Below are 26,380 nucleotides of genomic sequence, written 5' to 3' on the forward strand. Positions count from 1 at the left end.
TAGACAGAATAAATATAAGCACATAATCACATTTTCAGAGGAACTTCTGAAAATACTAATATGGCCCGAGTTCCAGTCAAATGCTATATTCTTTTCTTGCTATGAACACTGGCCATAAGTAGTATTAAGTACTCACATCATACTAGATGCCTAAGAAAACAAAATTAATGATCCTTCTAAAAGGAAAAAAATACATAAAAGTGCTATAAAATTTCACTTTTATGTGATGGGTAAAGATTAGCACAAATTATGTATGCTGCTACTTTTTTTAAAGAGAGAAAATTTTGTCTTAAAGAGAAAATAAACCTTACTAAGAGATGGAAAAAAGTATAATCAGAATAGAATGATTCTCAGCAACTAACAACAAAAAAGAGTGGCTACTTTGAGGTTTAAAGTTATTAAGTTAAAAATAATTAGCCAGGTATGGTGGCACATGCCTGTAGTTTCAGATACTCAGGAGACTGAAGCGAGAGGATCACTTGAGGCCAGGAGTTTGAGATTACAGGGAGCTATGAACACAACACTGCACTCCAGTCTGGGCAACAGAGCAAGACCCTGCCTCAAAAAAAAAAAAAAAAAATTAAAGAATAAAAACATACATATAAAAAAGTCAAAATTACCTCTCAAACCATGTTTTTATACTGTGTGCAAATGATTCCCCTGGATACAGCTGATTATTTCTTAGATATGAAAGAATATCTAGTAGTTTATTTGAATAATTATCATCCTTTATGTCTTTTCCAAAATCAAAGAAAGCTTTTAAAGTTTCCAACATAGGAACAAAATCATGACCTAGCAATTCCTGATACAAATTCCAAGCTGTGTTTATATCTTGATGAAGGAGAGCTCCCTGGATACAGTCATTATAGTTCTTTTTAGAAGGAGTGATAACTTTTTTGATGTCCTCTAACAGCAACAATGATTCTCTCCATCTGTCTGTATGGATCAGTCCCTGGATGAGAAGACTGTAACCTCCAGGTTCTAAAGTCTTATATCTGGTTTTCATAATTTCAAAGACATCAATAACTTCAGATGTCTGCATATGAAAGACACAGAGATACAAATACCTGACCAGTAAATCATAACTTACGATACCATTATTTTTTGCTGCTACCCATGCCAGCAGAGATTTAGCCACATCTACAGAGCTATGAGAGTGAGCCATCTGTGAAATGATGAATCTTTCAAAACTGGTCTTTCCTTTGAAATCCGCCTTAAGTTTATCCCACTCCTCTGAATTCAAAGGTTGTGTTGGGAGTTGAATAGTGTTCCTCACAGATGGCAAGGCATGATCTTTACTTTGAGGATTCATCTGTGATCTCTTCTTAGCTGCTCCAGCTGAAAAAAAATGAGGAACAGAAGAAACTTGCTTATTACTGCCCTCCTCTTTCCTGAGATATCTGGCCTTGGCAATCAGATTCGTTGCTTTGGTATTCTGTGGAGACATTGTTTTAAGAGAAAACAACCTCTGTTGGCTCCTGCTGCCACAGCTGTCTGAAAGAAAGAGAGAGACATAAGAGTGCCCTGGGCCTAGCCCAAGGTATGGGTTGCTCTTCCAAAGCTTAGGAAAGCTTCGAATACCAAACAAATAGAAAGTCATTATGCAGTGAGATCAGCACCAGACAGTGAGAGAGATGTTGGAAAAAAACCCTCTTCTATAGCAAAATTAAAGGGATTGGTGGTCGGCAGTGGAGAGTCGAAGTGCAGCTTTTTAAAAGAAGATTTGTGTTTCTTCCTTACAGACAAATCAAAGTTCTGCTTTTGGGGTTACTTAATAGCAAGAAGGCAGGTGAGTTTTCTCTATTAAACAACAATCCAGGGATGTCCAACGTCGCAAGCCGCAAACCAGGGGACAGAGCAGGAATCCTCTGGTGCCTCTTACATTCCAGTTCATGAACCTGAGGAAAAAGCACAAGAAGGAACGCCCAGTTTTACTCACGTGGATCACAGTTGTCCTGAAAAGGAACAGATTCCCACGGGAAGCTTGCTGGAAAGGGCGTATAAAGCCAAAACCGTATCCAGGAGCCTCCAACTCCAGCCCACCAGCAACAGCGGCGAAAGCCAAAATCTAGGGGCCTTCACCCTGCATAACTCTCCAAAGACCGCAAAGCTCCTCCGATGGAGGGATGCGGAGGGAGGAGGTGGCGAGTCAGGTGCGCCAACGACTCGGGAAAGGAAGAGAGATCCAGGAAGGGCGCTGCCTAGACCGCGTACCTATCGCTGACAAACGAAGTTCACTTCATTCAACAACTCAACGCGGCACTCAGGCTTAACGCGGCCATAAACGCGGCGGGAACTACAGTGCCCACTATGCACCGCGCCAGCCCCGGCCGACTGACGAGACTAACCCGGACTTAGGCGTTCCGCCTGGCCTGGTGGCGAGGAAAAAAGGCAATTTTGAAGCATTTTGTGGCAAAAGGGGTAAGAGACGGCTGCGGAAGCGTCTACTACATTCAGGGGACCTGGAGGGCTTACAGATATCCGCAATGAACAATGAAAAGAAATTGTGAAAGAAAGCGCTTCCCTCAAGCCGGAATCAATTAACTTCTGAGTCACGTGGTGCGCACGCGCCAAAGGCGCACGATAAAGGAAAACGCGGGCTTATCCTGCCTTTTAAAATCGGGCTTGGTGAGTTTGGGACGCCTCCTGAAGGAGAACCATTTTCCATCTCTTTCATAGCTTTCCCCCAGTCAGCGTGGTAGCGGTATTCTCCGCGGGAGTGACAGTAATTGTTTTTGCCTCTTTAGCCAAGACTTCCGCCCTTGTTCAAGATGGTGGTTGAGCGGCCTTCCTAACCTTTACGGGGCCTGGCGGTGCTGACGCCTGAGTTGGTAGGGGTGGAGCAGGTAGGAAACAGCAAATGCAGAAGCTGCTGCGCGAGAGTCGGCCATGGACTGGAAAGAAGTTCTTCGTCGGCGCTTAGCGACGCCCAACACCCGTCCAAACAGTGAGTTTTGGGAGGGGCCGCCCGTTGGGATGGCCCGGCCCTAAACTCCTAGAGGTAGGAGGGAGATGGGGAGGAGGAGCAAGGGGGAGCCGCACTTTCCGCTTCTGTGAAACCTCGCGACAAAGGAGGCGGAGTGGAATGTGCTTTAGGGATCCCGATAGGGTTGACCCAAACTTTCCTGGGACGGAGTCTGGGGGAACGAAAAACTTAGCCTTAGTCACTGACTTCCATGGTCTTAATCTAAACTTGTGAAGAATAACTTAGAACCCCGGATCCAACAACGCCTCAACCCCACCAGGACCTGTAATTGTCCTACCGCCTTTTTACTGTCACGCTTTTTGCTTCCCTCCTAATCCATTTTATATTTCATAATCCATTTTTCCTTTTATTTTTCTCCTTCACATTGCTTATTAACTAACCTCGTTAAATCTAGCTTTCCTATTCCACACCCGCACTAAGGGCTGTTGAAAGTGGCTGGAGAAAAACAGAACCTTGTCTCACTTTTTTTTTTTTTTTTTTTTTTTTTTTTTTTTTTTTTGAGACGGAGTCTCTTGCTCTGTCGCCCAGGCTGGCTGGAATGCGGTGGCAGCATCTCAGCTCACTGCAGCCTCCGCCTCCCGGGTTCAAGCGATTCTTCTTCCTCAGCCTCGAGTAGCTGGAACTACAAGCGCGCGCCTCCACGGCGGGTTAATTTCTAGTAGAGACGGGGTTTCACCATATTGGTCAGGCTGGTTTCAAACTCCTGACCTCGTGATCCACCCACCTCGGCCTCCCAAAGTGCTGGAATTCCAGTCGTGAGCTGCCGCGCCCCGCCGAGTTATCTCACTTTTAGTACATGTCCACTAAGCTAAAGTAGATGTTTCGGTCATGTCTACCGTGTTTTCCTGGACGTTCATTCTCCTACATTCAGTTTTCATCTCCCAAACTGCCAATCTGTGTTTCCCTAGATACACTATTTTTTTTTTTATTTTTATTCAGGCTCTCCCTCTGTTGCCCAGGCTGGAGTGCAGCAGCACAGTGACGTCTCGCTGCAACCTCGATTTCCTGGGCTCAAAGGATCCTCCCACCTCAGCCTCCTAAGCAGCTGGAAGTACAGGCACACGCCACCACATCCGCTAATTTTTTATTTTTAGTAGCGGTGAGGTCTTGCTATGTTAATAGGGCTGGTCTCGAATTCCTGGCCTCAGGCAGTCTTCCTACCTCCACCTTCCAAAGTGTTGCTATTACAGACATGAGCGCCCAGGCAACACTCTTTTACAGTCCATTCTTCTCATCTCTTACACCTGCAGTCTGTCCTACCCACTTCTTACTTTAAGCTGATGAACTTTTTTTTAAATATATATCTCATTAAGAAAGGAGAATCAGTTGGCCGGGCGCGGTGGCTCAGGCCTGTAATCCCAGCATTTTGGGAGGCTGAGGCGGGCGGATCACGAGGTCAGCAGATCGAGACCATCCTGGCTAACACGGGGAAACCCCGTCTCTACTAAAAATACAAAAAAAATTAGCCGGTCGTGGTGGCGGGCGCCTGTAGTCTCAGCTATTCCACAGGTTGAGGCCGAAGAATCGCTTGAACCCGAGAAGCGGAGCTTGCAGTGAGCCGAGATTGCACCACTGCCCTTCAGCCAGGGTGACTGAGCGAGACTCAGTCTCAAAAAAAAGCAGTCAAAGGAGAACCTCACCTGTCCCCCTTAACGTTTCTTTCAGCCCCACAACCCCACAGGTGCCCATACACTCTGGCTTCACTGTTAAAATGATGAACTGTCCATGTTCCTATTTAAGAGGTCCTCCACTCCACCACTAGATTGCATTCTTTCTCCTGTATTCACTGACTTCCTTCCAGCCTCATCCTTTCTTTCATACATCGTCAGATTTTCCTTCTGCTGGATCATTTTCACCAGCACAAGTGTGCTATTAATATCACCCATCTTTTTAAAAGGTGGGTGGGGCCGGGCGCGGTGGCTCAAGCCTGTAATCCCAGCACTTTGGGAGGCCGAGATGGGCGGATCACGAGGTCAGGAGATCGAGACCATCCTGGCTAACACGGTGAAACCCCGTCTCTACTAAGAAATACAAAAAAAAATAGCCGGGCGAGGTGGCGGGCGCCTGTAGTCCCAGCTACTCGGGAGGCTGAGGCCGGAGAATGGCGTGAACCCGGGAGGCGGAGCTTGCAGTGAGCTGAGATCCGGCCACTGCACTCCAGCCTGGGCTACAGAGCGAGACTCCGTCTCAAAAAAAAAAAAAAAAAAGGTGGGTGGGTGGGGGGAGTGTTGTTGGGAGGCCGGGTGGCTCACTCCCAGCACTTTGGAAGGCGAAGGTGGGAAGATCGCTTGAGGCCAGGAGTTTGAGACTGGCCTGGGCAACATAGTGAAACACCATTTCTACAAAAATAGAAAGTAAAAAAATTAGCCCTGGTGGTTCTGCACCCCTGTAGTCCTAACTACTCTAGAGGCTGAGGAAGGAGGGTTTGTTTCAATCTAGGAGTTTGGGGCTGCAGTGAGCTATGATCATGACACTATACTGCAGCCTGGGTGACAAGAGTCAGACCCTGTCTTAAAAAAAGTCATTTGGGCCGGGCACTGTGGCTCACGCCTGTAATCCCAACACTTTGGGAGGCCGAGGTAGGTGGATCACTTGAGGTCCAGAGTTTAAGACCAGCCTGGCCAACATGGTGAAACCCTGTCTCTACTAAAACTACAAAAAGTAGCTGAGCACAGTGGTTCGCACCTGTAATCCCAGCTATTTGGGAGGCTGAAGCAGGAGAATCGCTTGAACCCGGGAGGCAGAGGTTGCGGTAAACTGAGATTATGCCACTGCACTCCAGCCTGGGCGACAGAACGAGACTCCATCTCAAAAAAAAAAAAAAAAGAGTCATTTGATCCCACATTCCTCTCCAGCTTCTGCTGCATTTCTCTGCACTCTTTGTAGGAAAACTTCTCAAAGAAGTTACCTGTACTTGGCTGGGCACAGTGGCTTACGCCTGTAATGCCAGCACTTTGGGAGGCTGAAGTGGGTGGATCACCTGAGGTCAGGAGATCGAGACCAGCCTGGCCAACATGGTGAAACGCTGTCTCTACTAAAAATTCAAAATTTAGCCCGGTGTTGTGGCAAGTGTCTGTAATCCCAGCTACTCAGGAGGCTTAGGCAGGAGAATCACTTGAACCCAGGAGGTGGAGGTTGCAGTGAGCCAAGATCGTGCCACTGCCCTCCAGCCTAGGTGACAGAGTACGACTCAGTCTCAAAAACAAAAGAAGGTACCTGTACTTTATGTGCTTTTTTGACCCCTTAACTCTTGAACACACTACATTCTTTTAGCAGATACTTACTCCATGCCTGTTTCGTGCCAAGTACCATTGTAGCTTAGAACACACAAAAATCCCTGTCTTTGTAGAACTTACACTTTAGTGTGGAGAGAAATAATAAAATAATAAGCAAATTATATAGGTTGTACAGCACCTGCTTAAGTCTGGTTCCTTCATCAGTGTACTAGATCCTATCCTTTGTAGTAGATTCCATTTTTGCCTGCTGCAGAATGTACTCTTGGCAGTTGTCCCTTCTCCTGCATCATCAGTTTTTCTTTAATCATTCCCATCAGCATATAAACATGCTGGTATTTCTCCCATCTTCAACTTTCTTAATTTCCACCTCTAACCATTCCTCATTTTTCTGTTCCCCTTATAGCAATATTTGTTAAAACAGTTATTGGTTAAATCTGTACTCTTCTCAGATTCCTGCTTCTCAAGAATCATCATTGACCGCCATATTGTTAACTTCAGCGGTCAGTTGTCAGTCTTGATTTTACTTGAAAAATTTTGCAGTTTTCTCCAACAGCACTGAGCCATAGTAAAGAAATTAACTTACAGGTTTGGTCTAAAGTTAAAAATTAACATAATAGGCCAGGCACAGTGGCTCATGCCTGTAATCCCAGCACTTTGGGAGGCTGAGGCGGGCAGATCACCTGTGGTCGGGAGATCCAGACCAGGCTGACCAACATGGAGAAACCCCATCTCTACTAAAAATACAAAATTAGCCAGGCGTGGTGGCACATGCCTGTAATCCCAGCTACTCAGGAGGCTGAGGCAGGAGAATCACTTGAACCTGGGAGGCAGAGGTTGCATTGGGCCAAGATTGTGCCATTGCACTCCAGCCTGGGCAACAAGAGCGAAGCTCCGTCTCCAAAAAAAAAAAAAAAAAAAAAAATTAACAGTTAACAGATGCAGCAGAAATACAGTCATAAAAGGAATTCAAGGAAACAATTACAGGCTTGTTGGGAAGGAAATGAGACCAGAAAGAGTAAAATAACTTTTGAGAAAACAGATCACAGAATTCAAGAGCTCAGTGAGGCTGAAGTGGAAATGCTATGGCAGTGAGGTTTTGAATTACCAGTAAGGATGATCTGAGAGTATATTTGAGCTTAAGATTTCAGAAAAGGTACAAGTAAAATCTGTGATCTTGCTGTAGAACCAAATGGCAGAATGAACTGGAGGTGAAAGTTTTTAGAGTTGCAGGACCCATGGTCACCCACATAAATGTTTATTTGTCCTAAATGATTGCAGGACCTTGTGAAGAACACTGTGTACCGGTCACTGTAGTCCACAAATAAGTGGGGAGGAATTGGCTGAATGAGACAGCCACGTGCCAATAGCAGGCGAGTTGCAGGGTAATAGAGCCCTGAGTTTTGAGCTTCAGACAGAGGATGTTTTTTTGTTTGTTTTCTCTACATTAGGTAGAGAAACAGTGATTGTGAAGCTGAAACTCCATGAGGTCAGGGACTGGCGCTGTCTTTTCACCCCTCATTCCATGTCTACTACAGTGCTCTCTGTACATAGTAGGTGCTCAGTAAATTCTTTTCATTGAATGAATTAGCACTCTACAGAGTCCTGTAGGAGAGGTAATGACTTGAGGAAGAGACTAGCTTTAGCAATAAACAGAAGTAGAGGGAGCATGCTGAGAAGTGGTTGAAGATGTAGAGGAGGCTGCTTCAGTAGAAGATAGTGATTCTTGGTATTTCAGAAAAGTTAATATGCTTAGTGTCTAAGCACAATTGTGAAGGCCTTTTTGGCACTGCAACTATTAAATTATTAATAAATTAATAATTAAATTATTAATATATAGGATGACCTGAGTAAAAGTACTGCTTGATTTTAAAAGTGCTCCCCTTAATCTGTTTTGTTACCAGAAAAAAAAAGTGAACAAGAATTAAAAGATGAAGAAATGGATTTATTTACAAAATATTACTCCGAATGGAAAGGAGGTAGAAAAAACACAAATGAATTCTATAAGACCATTCCCCGGTTTTATTATAGGGTAAGTAGTGTCTAATCAAATGTCCTGCAGAGTTTAAAAATGAAATACAATTTTTGGCAAGGCAAGATGGCTCATACCTATAATCCCAACACTTTGGGAGGCTGAGGCGAGAGGATCGCTTGAGTCTGGGAATTTGAGACCAGCCAGAGCAACATAGCAAGCCCCCATCTCTAAAAAAAAATTTTTTTTTAAATAGTTGGACATGGTGATGCATGCCTATAGTCCTAGCTTCTCAGGAGGCTGAAGCAGGAGGATCACTTGAGCCCAGGAGGTCGAGGCAGCAGTGAGCCGTGATTGTGTCACTGCACTCCAGCCTGGGCAACAGAGTTAGACCCTGTCCTCCCACCCCCAGAAAAAAGTAATTTTAAAAATAGGACCAGAATTTTATGTTTTAAGAATAGAGGATTATATTTTAAATTTTGTATATTATTTTATTGTAATCTTATCACTATTATAAAACATTTTGAGCCCAATAAAACCCCAAGTTTAGATTTAAGTGGGTATGTAAACACAAAGTTGTTAAACTGTTGGCTTTTTCTTTCTAATTTTTATTATAGATATTAGTAGTAAGTATTCTATTGGATTGTGTTATCAGGTATACAACGCTTTGTTACAAAGTTTTAAAATTTTGCTCAAGGCTAAACCAAAAAATCGATTGAAAATGGAAAACTTAAAGAATTTCACTTGAGGCCAGGCATGGTGGCTCATGCCTGTAATCCCAGCACTTTGAGAGGCCAAGGTGGGTGGATCACAAGGTAAGGAGTTCGAGACCAGCCTGACCAATATGGTGAAACCCAGTCTCTACTGAAAATACAAAAATTAGCCAGGAGTGGTGATGTGCACCTGTGATCCCAACTACTCAGGAGGCTGAGGCAGGATAATCTCTTGAACCTGAGAGGTGGAGGTTGCAGTGAGCTGAGATCACACCACTGCACTCCAGCCTGGGTGACAGAGCAAGACTCGATCTCAAACAAACGAACAAACAAAAAGGAATTTCACTTGACTATTTCTTTCCCTGTGCCAAACTCTGAAAATGGCTTGAAGGGACATATAGACAAAATAGACCTTAAGAAAAGCTATTTACGATAGGGTCACTGCACTCCAGCCTGGGTGATAGAGCAAAGACCCTGTCTCAAAAAAAAAAAAAAGGTTGGCCAGGAGCAGTGACTCACACCTATAACCCTACCACTTTGGGAGGCCATCAAATCAGGAGGATCACTTGAGGCCAGGAGTTTGAGAACCAGTCTGGGCAACTTGGTGAGATCTTGTCTCTCCAAAAAAACTTAGCCAGGCATGATGGTGACACCTGTAGTCCCTGCTACTCAGGAGGCTGAGGTGGAAGGATCACTTGAGCTCAGGAGGTTGAGGCTGCAGTGAGCTGTGATCATGCCACTGCATTCCAGCCTGGGTAGCAAAGCAAGAGCCTATCTCAAAAAAAAAGAAAAAAGAAAAAAAGCTGTTTACAACCTGGGTATGGTAGGGCATTCAACTGTAGTCCCAGCTACTCTGAGAGGGTGAGGAAGGGAGAATCTCTTAAGCTCAGGAGTTTGAGACCGGCCTGGGCAACGTAGTGAGACCACCCCACACCCCATCTTTTTTTTTTTGAGACAGAGTCTCGCTGTTGCCCAGGCTGGAGTGCAACGGCCTGATCTCAGCTCACTGCAACCTCTGCCTCCCAGGTTCAAGCGATTCTCCTGCCTCAGCCCTCCCAAGTAGCTCGGATTATAGGTGTGTGCCACCACACCCAGCTAGTTTTTGTATTTTTAGTAGAGACGGGTTTTCGCCATGTTGGCCAGGCTGGTCTCGAACTCCTGATCTCAGGTGATCTACCTGCCTCGGCCTCCCAAAGTGCAGGGATTACAGGTGTGAGCCACCATGCTGGGCCCACCCCATCTTTTTTTTTTATTTTATTTATTTATTTTTTTAAAAAAGAAAGCTATTTATACCTGAAAGTGAGGTCTACCAAAAAATATCTATTTAGTATTATGGAAAATGTAACCACTATACAAGTTAACTGGAATCTTAGCTGGATGTCCCTTGAACCTGTTACCTTCTAACTCTATTAATTATAACATTATTTGCAAATATAGTAAACATTTATTTAGGTAGTGTTCTTACAGGTTAAGGTATTTATATAAGTGAGTTATCCGGATACTGAAATATTTCTTCAAGTGCAAATTTTTTTCACTGAACATTTATATATACTTCTCAACCTTTTAAGAATCATATGCCAGTAATGCTAGCCCACATTTGTTTTGTTTCATTTAACTTAATTTAATTTAAGAGAGCTAAATAATTAAACATGAGGCCAAAGTACATAAGAAAGTGGCAGTCTTTTATTGCAAATATGCGCACACTCTCGGGCGAGGTTCTCTGGTCCTCAGGTGTTGGGGGGCCAGGGAAGTCGCGCCGGCGCTCTCGGGTGAGGTTCTCTGGCCCACGAATGTGGGGGTCGAAGAACTCACACCGGCTCCTGCCGGCAGCAAACTTTTATGCATTGGTACTGGATGGGGGAGGGCAGTGGGCAGGATAAGGGCGTGATAGGGGCGTCTCCATAGGCATGGCCAGGTAAGTTTCTATCTCTTTGGATTGACATCACCTGGCGCATGCTCGGATGATCTACATCTTCCCTGGCGCTGGCTGCATTTTCCCGCACACTGGAAAGTTGGTGAGGAAGAACCCGGAAGCAACATGGATTGTGCCTTCTTGTTCACCTTCCTCCATCTTGTCCTTTCTCCCTCACCCAAACAATATTTATTGTAGAAAAGGAAAAAAATATGGCTAAACAAGTTGATCTCTTCCCATAACAACATCACCCAACAATGTAAACAGAACATTTTATATGAATCCTTCTACATATTTTTGTGGGTATCTGTGTATTTTTTAAAATGGGGTTACATCATACATACCTTTACTGCTTTTTGCATTTCACACTTTTCTTTAACAGGGGCAGCTAGATAACTGAATATTTTTGATAACCTAGGGGAGAGAGAAGGGAATTGACATTTATTGAGTGTCTAAGCACTGCAGAGTGAAGGGGTGGCCTGCACCTCCACACCTGTGGGCATTTCCCTCATCAGGTGGAACGAGAGACTTAAGAAAAGAAAGACACAGAGACAAAGTATAGAGAAAGGAAAGTGGGCCCAGGGGACCAGCGCTCAGCATACAGAGGACCCAGGCTGCCGCCCTGGCCTCTGAGTTCCCTCAGTATTTTTTTGATCATTATCTTCACCATCTCGGAGAGGGGAAGTGGCAGGACCATAAGGTCATAGTAGGAAGAAGGTCAGCAAGGAGACATATGAATAAAGATCTCTGTGTCATGAATAAGTTTAAGGAAAAGTGCTGTGCTTTGATGTGAATATGCAAACATCTCCATAAACATTTTCAGGGCATTAAGAGTAGCATTGCCACTAGCACGTACCACCTCCAGCCCTAAGGTGGTTTTCTCCTACCTCAGTAAATAGAACATACAATCAGGTTTTACACCGAGACATTCCATTGCCCAGAGACGGGCAGGAGACCTTTTACTAATCCTCCTCAGCACCGACCCTTCAGGTCTTTCCCTTTCCACAAGGCCATATTTCAGACTATCACATGGGGAGAAACCTTGGACAATACATAGCTTTCCTAGGCAGAGGTCCCTGCGGCTTTCTGCAGTGTTTGTGTTCCCGAGATTAGAGAATGCTGATGACTTTTAACAAGTATACTGCCTTTAGGCACTTAACAAAGCACATCCTGCATAACCCCAAATCCATTAAACCTTGAGTAGACACAGCACATGTCTCTGCAAGGGCAGGTTTGGGGGTAGGGTTACAGATTAACAGTATCTCAAGGCAGAAGAATTTTTCTTAGTACAGAACAAAATGGAGTCTGTTATGTCTACTTCTTTCTACGTAGACACAGTAACAGTCTGATCTCTCTTTTTCCCACACAGAGCCTTTTGTATTATCTCATTTAACCTAGATTCTTACATAAGATCTTACTGTTATCAAACACAAGTTCTTGGGTTCTCAACGCAAAAGGGAGAGAGAGCACCTGACTCTCTGAAAAGAGCTGGTAGGGTTTTTTTTTTTTTTAAATCAGGGATTGATATTAGGGTGGGGTATGCAGGCTGGGCTGGGCAAAGCAGATCAGGTAGGGTATGCAGGTGTGCATTATCTGGTTGCTATGGTTATCTTGAGCAGTGGGCCACCTGGTCTGGCTAGAGGCAACAAGGCTGTAAATCAGTTGTTCAGCGTTCCTTCCCTAGATAGGACACCCACTCCACAACTCTGGTTATCTCCTAAGGCTAGTTACTGGAATTCTTTTGAGTAAAAGGCATGGTTCAGACATTGTGGTATCAGTGAGGTGATGGCGTGGGTTTTGTGATGAGTGGAAATGCATGAAAAAGTGCCGTAGTGGGAGTGAGCTGACCCAAGCCCCCTTTCCTACTCTGTGTCATTCCTAACAGCTCTTGGATAGGAATGGTGTGATCCCATTCCTGAGGCCAGGACTGAACTTTCTTGTACTTCCAGGACCAAACCTTCGCCTTCTTTTTCTGGTTTCTGAGGGAATCTCCTTTTTTCCCTGTCTTCGTGTCACTTCTCTCTTGGGCCACCTCTAGATCTTAGATGGTTTCCTGTCTGCAGCTATGGATTTGTAAAAAAGTTCTTTCCCTTCTTTCTTCTTCCTCTCCGTGGTCCCCACTGCTTCAGAGAAAACACGTATTATCTTGAGTCACCATTTCTTTCCTTGGCTGATTAGCTGGTTAACTAGTCACTGTTAGATCCAACATGGCGGTGTTACCCGGCGTAGCAGGCCTTTTGTTAAAGACTCCCTTTACCCTTGTACACACCCACAGACTTACATGCATCAGAGTTCTGGTTGGGCAACCACACCCCCCCATGACCTGCAGCTCACCTGCATTTCACAAGTTCGTGAACAGCAGTTTCAGTTAAACAGTTTCCAAAGACCCCTTCCTCATGACCCTTACTCGACTCCTGCCCTAGTAGTTTCAAGACTCCCCAGGCCCTGTTTGTACAACCAGCTTCCCTACCTCTCAGGCTATAAAAAGCCCCTACCCTCCTCCCTCAGCGCGACTTCCTCGGCCCGCACCTTTGGACCGAGGAACCTCGCCCGCGAGTCCTAATAAAGGCTATTCTCACTGCCATTTGCCTTGTGTCTTCGTTCCTGGTTAGGCTCCAGCCTCAGTTTACCTTTACAGTCACTAGAACACAATCTCAGTCAGCCCCAACTGCAGCCCCATCCCCACCTCCTAATGTTTCTTCTGTTGATGAAGAGTCGAACTCTAAAATATTTGAAGAGATTTATTCTGAGCCAAATATGAGTGACCATGGCCTGTGACATAGCCTTCAAGAGATCCTGAGAACACGTGCCAAAGGTGGTTTGGGTGCAGTTTGGTTTCACATGTTTTAGGGAGGCATGAGACATCAATCAAATACATTTGAGAAATACATTGGTTTGGTCCAGAAAGGTGGGACAATTTGAAGCGGGGTTTCCAGGCTACAGGTAAATTCAAACATTTGCTGGTTGACACTTGGTTGAGTTTCTCTAAAGACCAGGGATCAAACAGAAAGGAATGTCTGGGTTAAGTTAAGAGGCTATGGCGACCAAGGTTTTATCATGCAGATGAAGCTTTTAGCTAGCAGGCTTCAGAGAGAATAGGTCATAAAATGTTTCTTATTAGACTTAAAGTCTGTGTTGATGTTAATGCCAGAGAGGTAGAATGAGGCATGTTTGACCCTCACTTCCCATCATGCCCTGAAACGGTCTCTCAGGTTAAATTTTAAGGGCCCTGACTGAAGAGGAAGACCATTCAGATTGTTGGGAGCCTTAGAATTTTATTTTTGGTTTGTACTCCTTTAACTCTGTTCCTTCTGATGGGAGGGATGGCATCTTAGTTCCTGGAAATGAAAGGTAAAAACCATAACCCTGAGTTTTGACGTTAAGGTTTACTGAGGTACATTTAATGGGGCTAAGACGTAGAAGAGGAAGAAGAGCTCTTTAAAGTAAATTGTTCTGACTGGGTGTGGTGGCTCATGCCTGTAATCCTAGCACTTTGGGAGGCCAAGGTGGGAGGATTGCTTGAGCCCAGGATCTCAAGACCAACCTGGGCAACATAGCAAGACCCTGCCTCTATTATTAATTAAAAAAAGAAGAAATGAAGCAGATTGTTCTAAGTCAGGTTGGAATGAGTCATTCTAAAGCTCTGCTCATGGAAATCACCCCAGTTGACAAACCCTCTTGCCTGGGAGGCCAACATAATAGGCACTGCCTTGACCATCTCCAAGAACAAAGGTGATCCAATCTCAACAGGCATGCTTTCCTAAAACTGGACAAGAAGAATAAATGGTTTTTGCTGGACAAGAAGAATTACAGGTGAGAACCACCCAACAGGTTCTTGCCTGCTACCCAGATAGAGCCAATTTATCAAGATGGGAATTGCAAGAGAGAAAGAATTTCATATACATGGAGCCAACTAAATGGAAGACAGGAGTTTTATTATTCCTCAAATCAGCCTTCTTGAAAAGTTGGAGGCTAGGGTTTTTCGAGGATAGTTTGGTAGGCAGAGGGCTAGGGAATGGGTGCTACTGATTGGTTGGGGATGCAATCACACGGATATGGAAAAACAGTCCTGGTCCTTGCGTGCTGAGTCTGCTTCTGGGTTGGGGCCACAGAGGAGTGGCTGGTCCAAGAGGGGCCACTGGGTAGTCAGAAGTGCAAAAGCCTAAGAAGACATCTCAAAAGGCTGGTCCTGTGTACTACAATAGTGATGTTACTTACAGGAGTAATTGAGGATGTTGCAGATTTTTGTGACCTCTGGAATAATGACTGCTAATCATTTAACTGGCCTCCATCTTAGCAGAATTCTGGTCTTTCTCATCCTCCTGACGTGGTGGCCTTTCATTAGTTTTACAAAGGCAGTTTAGTTTGAGGATGAGCTATTATCATTTAAATCATAAACTAAATTTCTCCCAAATTTATTAATATCTTGGCCCATGCCCAGGAATGACCAAGGGCAGATTGGAGGTTAAAAACAAGATGGAATTGGTTAGGTCAGGTCTCTTTCACTGTCATCATTTTCTCACTGTTATAATTTTGCAAAGGTGGTTTTGAAATTGTCAATCTTCAGTTAATCCTCATTTAATTCTATATCTTTTTTTTTTTTTTTTTTTTAAGACAGTGTCTCACTCTGTCACCAGGCTGGAGTGCAGTGTCACAATCTCAGCTCACTGTAACCTCCGCCTCCTGGGTTTAAGCAATTCTCCTGCCTCAGTCTCCTGAGTAGCTGGGACTACAGGGACATGCCACCATGCCCAGCTAATTTTTGTGTTTTTAGTAGGGGCGGGGCCAGGATGGTCTCGACCTCTTGACCTCGTGATCCACCTGCCTCTGCCTCCCAAACAGCTGGGATTACAGGTGTGTGAGCCACCGCCCCCAGCCAATTCTGTATCATTCTAAGGAAGCCACCACACCCAGCCAATTCTGTATCATTCTAAGGTGACAATGGAAACACAGTGCTTTAAGGAAATAAAATGAAACTTGGACTAGACTAGCTTTTAGAATAGCTTTTTCAGGGCAGAGATCCAGCCTTGCTGATCACTGATTCTCTGTGGATCAGTTTTTGTTAAACAAATGTTAAGCACAATTAAGGTGAGATACAAGAAATAATTTGAGGCTGTGGCATACAGTTATTTTAGGAGACCACATACATTTTACAGGATCCAGTAGTTTAAAATTTACATGTAGAAATTTGTTGTATTTTCAGCTGCCTGCTGAAGATGAAGTGTTACTACAGAAATTAAGAGAGGAATCAAGAGCTGTCTTTCTACAAAGAAAAAGCAGAGAACTGTTAGATAATGAAGAATTACAGGTAAGAACTAAGCAAAAAGTTGCTTTAGATGTTAACCATTTCCCATTTGTACTACTTAAATCATGCAAGATTTCTTAGTGCCTAATGGAGTTCATACTACAGAGTGGTACTGCATAGGCTCTGAAGCAGCAGTTCCCACCAGAAACAACTGCTGAGTTTGCATGGGTCATATACCCCAAAAATAGTGTTGTTTGTTATTGTTGTTTAAGGCTCTAGGTGATTATACTGTGCAGCCAAGGTTCAGAACCACTGCTGTAGGGTCAGACTACAGAGGTTCAAATCCCAGCCCTGCTATACGACTTTAGGCAATGGACTTAACATCTCTGTGCTTGGATTATCATCTCTAAAGTAGGGATAGCTAACTGTATCATAGAGTTATGTGGATTAAAGAGGAAGTGTATATCAAAAGCTTAGTAGGCACTCAATACATGTTATTTTTATTGTTAGTAATCAAAAAGACAATAGGGCATGAGATTCATCTTAATATTGACCCTGCTAACAAACTATCATTTTAGTGGAAAGCACGCATTTAACTACATTTTTAAATCTTGTTTTTAACTTATAACATCTTCACTTCCACAATTCTCTTAAGAACTTATGGTTTTTGCTGGACAAACACCAGACACCACCTATGATTGGAGAGGAAGCGATGATCAATTATGAAAACTTTTTGAAGGTTGGTGAAAAGGCTGGAGCAAAGTGCAAGTAAGAATAATATAATTAACAAAAGAATATGTTATGTTAAGCATTTTAAATGCCTCAAATATTGGCTAGGCACACTGGCTCACACCTGTAATCCCAGCAGTTTTGGAGACTGAGGTGGGAGGATTGCTTGAGCTGGAGTGTTTGAGACCAGCCTGGGCAACTTAGGGAGATCTTGTCTCTACTAAAAATAAAAATATTATCTGGATGTGGGGGTGTACACCTGTAGCTACTCAGGAGGCTGAGGTGGGAGAATTGCTTGAGCTCGGGAGGATGAGCTGTGATTAAGCCATTGCACTCCAGCCTGGGTGACAGAGCAAGACCCTGCCTTTAAAAAAAATAAATCCTCAAATATTAATTGAAGTAAATGGTATGACATTTGAGTCAATTTAAGTTACTAATGAAATTTAATAAAATTATTTACAATCAAAAAATCACATTGGTATGAAGTTATTAAATAACTCCATCAAAAAAAAAAGAATATAGTTTATGACACTTTCAGCCTTAAGACAGACAAAAGCAAACACAAAAGAATGCAAGGCCAGGCACTGTGGCTCACATGCCCATCTCTGCAAAATAAAACTTTTAATTAAAAAAAAAAAGAATGCAAACATTTATGACTTAGGCTAGGCATGGTGCCTCACATTTGTAATTCTAGTGCTTTGGGAGGCCAATACAGGTGGATCACTTGAGGACAGGAGATGGAGTCTTGCTCTGTCGCCAGGCTGCAGTGGAGTGGCGCAATCTCGGCTTACTACAACCTCCGCCTCCCGGGTTCAAGTGATTCTCCTGCCTCAGCCTCCCAAGTGCAAGTAAGAATAATATATTATTATTAATAATTATACTTATAAATACTATAATTATAATAAAATTATAATTATAAATAAATACAGTATAATACAATATAAATACTGAATACAAATACTTTTTGTATTTTTACTAGAGATGGGGTTTCACCATGTTGGCCAAGATGGTCTCGATATCTTGACTCGTGATCCTCCCACCTCGGCCTCCCAAAGTGCTGGGATTACAGGCAAGAGCCACCGCACCCGGCCAAATCTCTGTTTCTTTAAAAAAAAAACAAAAAAACGGCCGGGCACGGTGGCTCAAGCCTGTAATCCCAGCACTTTGGGAGGCCGACGCGGGCGGATCACAAGGTCAGGAGATCGAGACCACAGTGAAACCCCGTCTCTACTAAAAATACAAAAAATTAGCCGGGCGCGGTGGCGGGCGCCTGTAGTCCCAGCTACTCAGGAGGCTGAGGCAGGAGAATGGCGGGAACCCGGGAGGCGGAGCTTGCAGTGAGCCGAGATCGCGCCACTGCACTCCAGCCTGGGCAACAGCGTGAGACTCCGTCTCAAAAAAAAAAAAAAAAAAAAAAAAAAAAAACAAAAAAACAAAGTAGGGCTTAATACTTTAAGTTTTTGAATTATAAGCAGTCTCTATTGTTCTTTCATTTTTTAATTGTATGAATTTATGCCATTTTCTAATTTATGTAGAAGGCATTTTCTCTTATGTTGGCAGATCATTTAAATCTTTATTTTCTTTTCTTAGGCAATTTTTCACAGCAAAAGTCTTTGCTAAACTCCTTCATACAGATTCATATGGAAGAATTTCCATCATGCAGTTCTTTAATTATGTCATGAGAAAAGGTGATTCATTTTTACTGTGCTTGAACTCCTTATGTGGGAAGCAAGTAGGTTTTTGGTCTGTGCTTTTATAAGTATTTCTTCCATGTGAAATCACTCTAAGTTTGAAGTAGAACTTCTTATCTTTTGACCAAGATGTGTTACATAAACTTGGGTTATCATAAAAAAACAAAAAGTTTTTAAACCTTCATGTATCTTAAAGATAATAGTAGACTAGAAATATTAAGAGCTGAACCAAGGATTTTTAATGTATGGTGATTTGAAATAATTTCAATTTACTGATAATTTTATTTTACCAAGATATTAGAAGTTGAGTTGACTGAAAGGATAGTTTCAAACCCACAACTGCGATATCAGTTTCAAGGAGCATCTATTAAACAGCTTGGACTTATGATTCCTACAAGTGCTATAATAATCTGTGAAAGCCTACTGTATACAATCTTTAATAATTGGTTGCTGTAATTAACCTCAGAAATAAAAGCAGCTTCAATGAAGGCATAACATTATACTAGCTGTTCCTGTTTGGTGGAACACCAAGTTTAATTGGTAAAGAACAGTATCTTCAAGGTGTCAGTTTTATTATAGCTTTAGTCATGATAGAATTGTTGAACTCTGCCATTCTATGGTTTTTTGTTTCAAGCAATTTTGTGGCGAGAAGAAATGTTTTTAGAGTTACTAGATTAGCTCGTCTCAAATCTAGCTCTTTATCTCCTTTTTCATATCTAAAGGATAAATCTTAAGAATTACATTTCATTTTCTTATTTATTGTCAGTTTGGCTTCATCAAACAAGAATAGGACTCAGTTTATATGATGTCGCTGGGCAGGGGTACCTTCGGGAATCTGTAAGTATTAACCTTATAGACATTATATTAACTCTTATAGACATCAAAATGTAAACTGTAGTTATCACTGGGTGTTGGGATTACAGGCTATTCATATAATGCTTTGTTTTATTTCTGTTTGTACGTGTTTGTGTGTACATATTTAGTTTTACCGTAACAAAGCAACTTGTACACTTTCAACTTTTAAAATTGAACATCATCTTTTCAGTGAAACAAAAAACAAATTTAAAAATAAACAAAATTACAATAGAGAATGTCAATTCCAAATAAGATCCTACAGATTCTACTGATTCTCCCATGGAGTGGCAGGGTTAAAGTCATCATTAAGAGAGCATTTATGCTGGGTGTGGTGGTTCACACCTGTAATCCCAGCACTTTGGGAGGCCGAGGTGGGCGGATCCCCTGAGGTTGGGAGTTCGAGACCAGCCTGACCAACATGGAGAAACCCTGTCTCTACTAAAAATACAAAATTAGCCACCTGTGGTAGCATCCCAGCTACTCGGGATGCTGAGGCAGGAGAATCACTTGAACCCAGGAGGTGGAGGTTGCTGTGAACCAAAATAGCTCCATTGCAATCCAGCCTGGGCAACAAGAGCAAAACTCTGCCTCAAAAAAATATATATATATATTGGCCGGGTGCGGTGGCTCATACCTGTACTCCCAATGCCTGTACTCCCAGCATTTTGGGAGGCCGATGTGGGCGGATCACCTGAGGTCAGGAGTTTGAGACCAGCCTGACTAATATGGTGAAATCCTGTCTCTACTAAAAATAGAAATATTTGCTGGGCTGTGGTGGCGTACGCCTGGAATCCCAGCTACTCAGGAGGCTGAGGTGGGAGAATCGTTTGAACCTAGGAGGCGGAGGTTGCAGTGAGCCAAGATTGCACCACTGCACTCCAGCCTGGGCAACAGAGGGAGACCCTGTCTCAAAAAAAAAAAAGAGAGAATTTATTTTTAAAATGTCATGCAAGGATGTCCCTTAAAAATCACAATTAAACATGCCAAAGGAAAAGCAACTTTGTCAAAATGCTCACTTTAAACTATCCAAATGTTTCAAACCTACCTTTTGCTGACCTTCTATAACCCCATTTTGTAAAATTTGTTTTCTTTTTCTAAACAAGAGACAGTAGACAAGGAGAGGTTGGTAAATGCTTACTGTCCGTATTCACATAGAGACATAGTATACTGTGTGCTCAATAGAGGAGAGCAGCTAGAATTCTATGCACTACTACACAGGGGCCTAGCACCTTCCAGCTTCCAGCAAAGCAAAGGGAACAGATTTTTCTTTTTCTTTCCACAGACCTCAGTGGTGTTGATTCCATATAGTTTTTGTTGAGACACAGGATGTTTCTGTTTTGGGGTTTGGTTTTTTCTTTTTTTTTTTTTTTTTTTTAATAAATGACATGTGTTACTAAAGAAGTGTTCAATGTATATTGACTATACAAATTCCTTTTTAGATTCTTTTTCTTCAAACTTTAAAAATAAAAAAAGGCCTTTTGGCCGGGCGTGGTGGGTCACGCCTATCATCCCAGCACTTAGGGAGGCTGAGGCAGGCAGATCATGAGGTCAGGAGTTTGAGACCAACCGGACCAACATGGAAAATTCCGTCTCTACTGAAAATACAAAAATTAGCCAGGCATGGTGGTGGCCGCCTGTAATCCCAGCTACTCTGGAGGCTGAGGCAAGAGAATCGCTTGAACACAGGAGGCAGAGGTTGCAGTGAGCCTAGATCGGGCTGTTGCACTTGAGCCTGGACGACAAAAGCAGACTCCATCTCAAAAAAATAAAAAAGCCTTTTAAAGGGGAAAATAAAAATAATGTTGCATTTTAACATTTAAAAATCACTGAAAAACTTGATTATTCATGAATGATATCAGTGTGTCACTATGTTTTAAAGGGCCAAGAATTCCCCCACACCTTTTTTTTTTTTTTTTAAGAAAATATAAGAGAAGCCAGACACGGTAGCTCACACCTGTAATCCCAGTACTTTGGGAGGCCAAGGTGAGTGGATCACTTGATGTCAGGACTTGGAGACCAGCCTGGCCAACATGGTGAAACCCCATCATTAAAAATACAAAAACATTAGCTGAGCATGGTAGCAGATGCCTGTAATCCCAGCTACTAGAGTGGCTCAGGCAAGAGAATCACTTGAACCCAGGAGGCAGTTGCAGTAAGCTGAGATCATGCCACTGCACTCCAGCCTGGGCAACAGAGCAAGACTATGTCTCAAAAGAAAAAGAAAAAAGAAAATATGAGAGAGAAAATGAATGTGACTGTATTCCCACCTCTGGGTTTAAGGTTGTTAGGTCAGTTACCAAGAGGCTGCTTGTTTCCTATTAGGCACTGCTATAATTAGGCCAAGTTATCAACAGAGAATTATAACTTCATGGCCCAAATGGCTATGCTTCTTCTAAATACGGGTATCTAAATTATATGGACTTATTTTTCACCTCAGGCTTTTTACCCAAATATACAGTGCTTTTTTTAAGGTTATAGGGGAGAGGGGAAGGGAGTTGGGCATGAATATAAACTAAGTTAATTAATCAAATAATTATTCAGATATGAGTTAAATGTAAATTTCTTGTTACAGTTTGTATGGTTCCTGCTATAATTTGTTGCATTCTGTTTTGTCTAGATTTCTGTAGATAGAATCTATTAGCTCATTCTGAATAGTTATACTGTAAAACCTTTCCAGGGGTACACTACAATTCTCTTTAAGGTTCAGACCAACTTGACAATAAAAGGCTCTTGCTTCTGGCCATCTCTTTCTAGCAAGGAAGACATAATTAGCCACCTGTTGGTACTTGTTTAGAGGTCGGGTCCCAAACTGCAGTACTTCCCTAGCTCTGAGAATTCTTGTTAGCAGTTCACTTGATTTATAGAAACAGCAATATTGATTTATAAAAACGGTCCCCTGTTATTGCTTGTCTTGCCTCTTTCCATGTATGGAAACAAAGATTGAAAGAGAGATGGGCAAAAGGGAGAGAAAAGAAACAGTGTACTTCTGTAGTTGTTTCTAAAAAGGAATAATTTTCCCCTTCTCTCAATGAAAGAAAACACTTCTCTCAAAGTATTTCTTCCATTCTTGGCCCATTGCCTTTTGAAACCCAGGCTTTGTGTCTTACTAATTTGAAAGACAGTGGCTTCCAGACCAACATTTATAACCTGAGTAGAGTATACAAAGTGTTATTCACTTATTAAATCTTATTAAGCAGTTAGTAAACATTTATTTGGGGGCAGGTATTATTCTAAACTTGTAGGGCTCACATTTTACTTTGTTACAATCTGTTTTGCCCAGATTTCTTTTTTTCTTTCTTTTTTTTTTTTTTTTTTGGCCCAAATTTCTGTAGATGGAATCTGTTAGCTCATACTAAATGTTATACTTTAAAATCTTTCCAGGGACACAGTACAATTTTTGTTCCCTCTTAGACCTGTTTTTTCTAACAGAGTGGGAAGACAGACACTAAATTATAAGCAGATAAAACAAATAACAACAAGTTATATGTAGAAAATAAAACAGTAGGCTGGGTGCGGTGGCTCACACCTGTAATCCCAGCACTTTGGGAGGCCAAGGCGGGTGGATCATGAGGTCAGGAGATCGAGACCATCCTGGCTAACACGGTGAAACCCCGACTCTACTAAAAATACAAAAATAAGCTGGGCGTGGTGGCGGGCGCCTGTAGTCCCAGCTACTCAGTAGGCTGAGGCAGGAGAATGATGTGAACCCGGGAGGCGGAGCTTGCAGTGAGCTGAGATTGTGCCACTTCTCTCCAGCCTGGGCGACAGAGCGAGACTATCTCAAAAAAAGAAAGGAAAAGAAAAAGAAAACAGTAAACTAGGCAGGAAGATGACTGGGATTGGTGGACAATTTCAGGTAGGCTGGAAGGAGCATCTTTTTGAGATAGGGATTAAGTTTTAGCCATGAAGTATGAGAAAGAAGCCAGCCTTATGAAGACATAGTATAGAGGAAACGGCAAATACAGTGTCTCCAAGGCAAAATTAAGCCTGGACTTGTTCTAGGAACATAAGGAAGCCAGTGTGGCTAGAACAAGGATTACAATAACGGAAATGAAGTTGGACAAGTAGGCAGGGGCCACATGTAGGGCCTTTTAGGCCACAGTAAGGACTTTGGATTTACTTTGAAGCTAATGGGAAACCATCAGAAGTTTTAAGCTGAGTCTGTCAGGATATGATTTACATTTTAAAAGATCATTCTCGATGCCGTATGGAGGACGTAAGGAACTCAAAGTATGGCGAGGCTCAGTGGCTCATGCCTGTAATCCCAGCAACTTTGGGAGGCCAAGGCGGGTGGATAGCTTGAGGTCAGGAGTTCAAGACCAGCTCGGCCAACATGATGAAACCCCCTCTCTATTAAAAATACAAAAATTAGCCAGGCGTGGTGGTGCGTGCCTATAATCCCAGCTAGTCAGGCTGAGACACAAGAATTGCTTGAACCCAAGAGGTGGAGGTTTCAGTGAGCTGAGACTGTGCCACTGCACTCCAGCCTGGACTGGACTGAGACTCTGTCTCAAAAAAAGAGAGAGAAAGAAACCATGGGAGGCTTTTAAATATGTAATCCTGTAATAGGGAAAGCCTTTCTAAGTATGACAAAACCCAGAAGTCTAGAAAACAATAAGTTCAGCTAAATTTTGAGAAGATCTATAGGGCAAAGCCCATGTTAAAGTAAAAAGAAAACAACAAACTGGGGGAAATATCTGAAACAATCACAAATAGCCAATTACCCTAATATATAAAAAGCGCCCAGAAATCAAGAAGCCATTAACCCAATAGAAAACTGCACAAAGGATATAGATAATGTATAAAAAGTAAAATTCAAATGCTTCTTAATCATAAGAAACAACTAACTTCACATAAGAGAAATGCCAGATAAATCTACACTAAGTTGCCATTTTTCACCTATCAAATTAGCAAAGATCAAAAAGTTTGAATTGACACTTTTAGCGTTTGAGTAATTCTTTCACAGTGCTTCTGAGTCAAAAGAAATCCCTAGAAGTTTCACGTACTAGCCAGTTAATTCCAAACAATTTAATGAGTATTCATTAAGCTTATTAGCCACTTGAAAAAATAATACACTTAAGTTGAAAGAAGATATTTTTGTTTCATTCTTAAGTACAGTTATTAATGGGATGTGTACAACTACTTAAACCTGGGAATTAGACTGGACACTTGTCCTCCTCATTCCTGTTCACTAATTTTTCTGTGGTCCTTTACCACAGGAACCATCAAAACCTAGCTTTGCAAAGATTTATGTCATTAAAAGGAATATATTTGGCTGGACGTGGTGGCTCACGCCTGTAATCCCAGCACTTTGGGAGGCCAAGGCTGGCAGATCATAAGGTCAGGAGATCGAGACCATCCTGGATAACATGGTGAAACCCCGTCTCTACTAAAAATACAAAAAACTAACCGGGCGAGGTGGCGGCACCTGTAGTCCCAGCTACTCAGGAGGCTGAGGCAGGAGAATGGCGTGAACCCGGGAGGCGGAGCTTGCAGTGAGCCAAGATCACGCCACTGCACTCCAGCCTGGGCAACAGAGCGAGACTCCATCTCAAACAAACGAACAAAAAAATACAAAAAATTAGCCAGGCATGGTGGCACAGGAGTGTAGTCCCAGCTACTGAAGAGGCTGAGGCAGGAGAATCGCTTGAACCCAGGAGGTGGAGGTTGCAGTAAGCCGAGATTTCGCCACTGCACTCCGGTCTGGGCGACAGAGCAAGAGTCCATCTCAAAAAAGAGGAATATATTCATGACATTTTGGGCTGGATGATTTAAAAAATTTAAATCACCAGGCACAGTGGCTCACAACTGTAATTCCAACGCTGGGAGGCCAAGGTGGGCAGATAGCTTGAGCTCAAGAGTTTGAGACCAGCCTGGGCAACATGGTGAATCCCCATCTCTACCAAAAATACAAAAAATTAACTGGGTGTGGTGGTGCATCTCTGCGGTCCCAGCTATTCAGGAGGCTGAGGTGGGAGGATCACTTGAGCCTGGGAGGTAGAGGTTTCAATCAGCCAAGATCATGCTACTGTACTCCAGCAGCCTGTGTGACAGAGTGAGACCCTGCCTCAAAAAAAAGGAATGAATTGAGATTCAGTATTGAAAATGTGAACTACCTTGAGCACATGGTTCTAGCTTATTTCAATATCTGTCCACAGTATCTGACAAATGTTGCTGTTTCGCTCAAAATTTTAAAATATCCTGATGCACCTCTGTACATCAACTGTGGTGCTCCTGGGACACCTGTGTGCAGAATTCAAAACTGTAGAAATAGCCTTCACATTGCTGGTGGGAGTATAAAATTCACATGGCATTTATGGGGAGATGGGAAGTTTCCCAGTGTCTTATCAAATTTCTACATGTGCATATGCCACAACCCAGCAGGTCCACTTACAGAAATTGTATTTTATATTCTTCCACAATATCTATGAATGAATAATTAGCTTAGCCCTTATGGTATTACTTTTCATGTAGCAAAATATTAGGAAAAAACTAAATGTCCCAATAGAGGCCTAGTTAAATATGGCACATCCATACAATGATATAATATATAGCTATTTGAGAGTCAAGATGGAATGACTGTAAAATACATTACTGAATGACAAAAGCACTCTTCACGGTATGTTGATACATCCTGTGTGTAAAAAGAGGGAAAGGCCGGGTGTGGTGCCTCATGCCTGTAGTCACAGCACTTTGGGAGACGGAGGTGGCTGGATCTCGAGGTCAAGAGATCAAGACCATCCTAGCCAACATTGTGAAACCCTGCCTCTACTAAAAATACAGAAATTAGCTGCGCATGGTGGTGCGTGCCTGTAGTCCCAGCTACTCAGGAGGAGGCAAGGAGAATCGCTTGAACCTGGGAGGCAGAGGTTGCAGTAAGCCAAGATCGTACCACTGCACTCCAGGCTGGCGACAGAGCAAGACTACATCTCAAAAAAAAAAAAAAAAGAGGGAAAGAAATATATATGTATTGGTTCATATTTGTATCTGTTACCTTTGGGAAATTACATCAGAAGTTGATAATACAGGTTACCTCTGGGGAGA

General features: G+C 42.7%; 2 protein-coding genes across 6 annotated transcripts in view; one reads left to right on the top strand and one right to left on the bottom strand.

Annotated features, from left to right (window-relative positions):
* Positions 1–2,322, bottom strand: part of PROR (protein only RNase P catalytic subunit) — a 184,804-nt gene extending 182,482 nt beyond the window's left edge. For 2 of the 3 annotated variants that reach the window (XR_011625959.1, XM_011734893.3), the window contains exons 1-2: positions 2,215–2,322; positions 621–1,898 (exon numbers count right to left, since the gene is read on the bottom strand). Coding sequence is in view for 2 of the 3 variants with exons in the window: in XM_011734893.3 (XP_011733195.2) it covers positions 621–1,600 (980 nt within the window). In the remaining variant the exon portion in view is untranslated. The other variant, XM_011734892.3, reaches the window with a different exon arrangement.
* A 163-nt stretch (positions 2,323–2,485) lies between these two features.
* Positions 2,486–26,380, top strand: part of LOC105477973 (protein phosphatase 2 regulatory subunit B''gamma) — a 37,018-nt gene continuing 13,123 nt past the window's right edge. Inside the window, exons 1-7 of one of the 3 annotated variants that reach the window (XM_011734895.3) lie at positions 2,486–2,628; positions 2,748–2,947; positions 8,124–8,251; positions 16,020–16,124; positions 16,717–16,829; positions 18,381–18,478; positions 19,248–19,318. In XM_011734895.3, the coding sequence (XP_011733197.1) occupies positions 2,890–2,947; positions 8,124–8,251; positions 16,020–16,124; positions 16,717–16,829; positions 18,381–18,478; positions 19,248–19,318 (573 nt within the window). In that variant the 5' untranslated portion in view covers positions 2,486–2,628; positions 2,748–2,889. Of the gene's footprint in view, positions 2,629–2,747; positions 3,002–8,123; positions 8,252–16,019; positions 16,125–16,716; positions 16,830–18,380; positions 18,479–19,247; positions 19,319–26,380 lie in introns of those variants that run through there. The other 2 variants (XM_011734898.2, XM_011734897.2) reach the window with 2 other exon arrangements.

Source organism: Macaca nemestrina, chromosome 7 (genome assembly GCF_043159975.1).
Source record: "Macaca nemestrina isolate mMacNem1 chromosome 7, mMacNem.hap1, whole genome shotgun sequence".
NCBI lineage: Eukaryota > Metazoa > Chordata > Mammalia > Primates > Cercopithecidae > Macaca > Macaca nemestrina.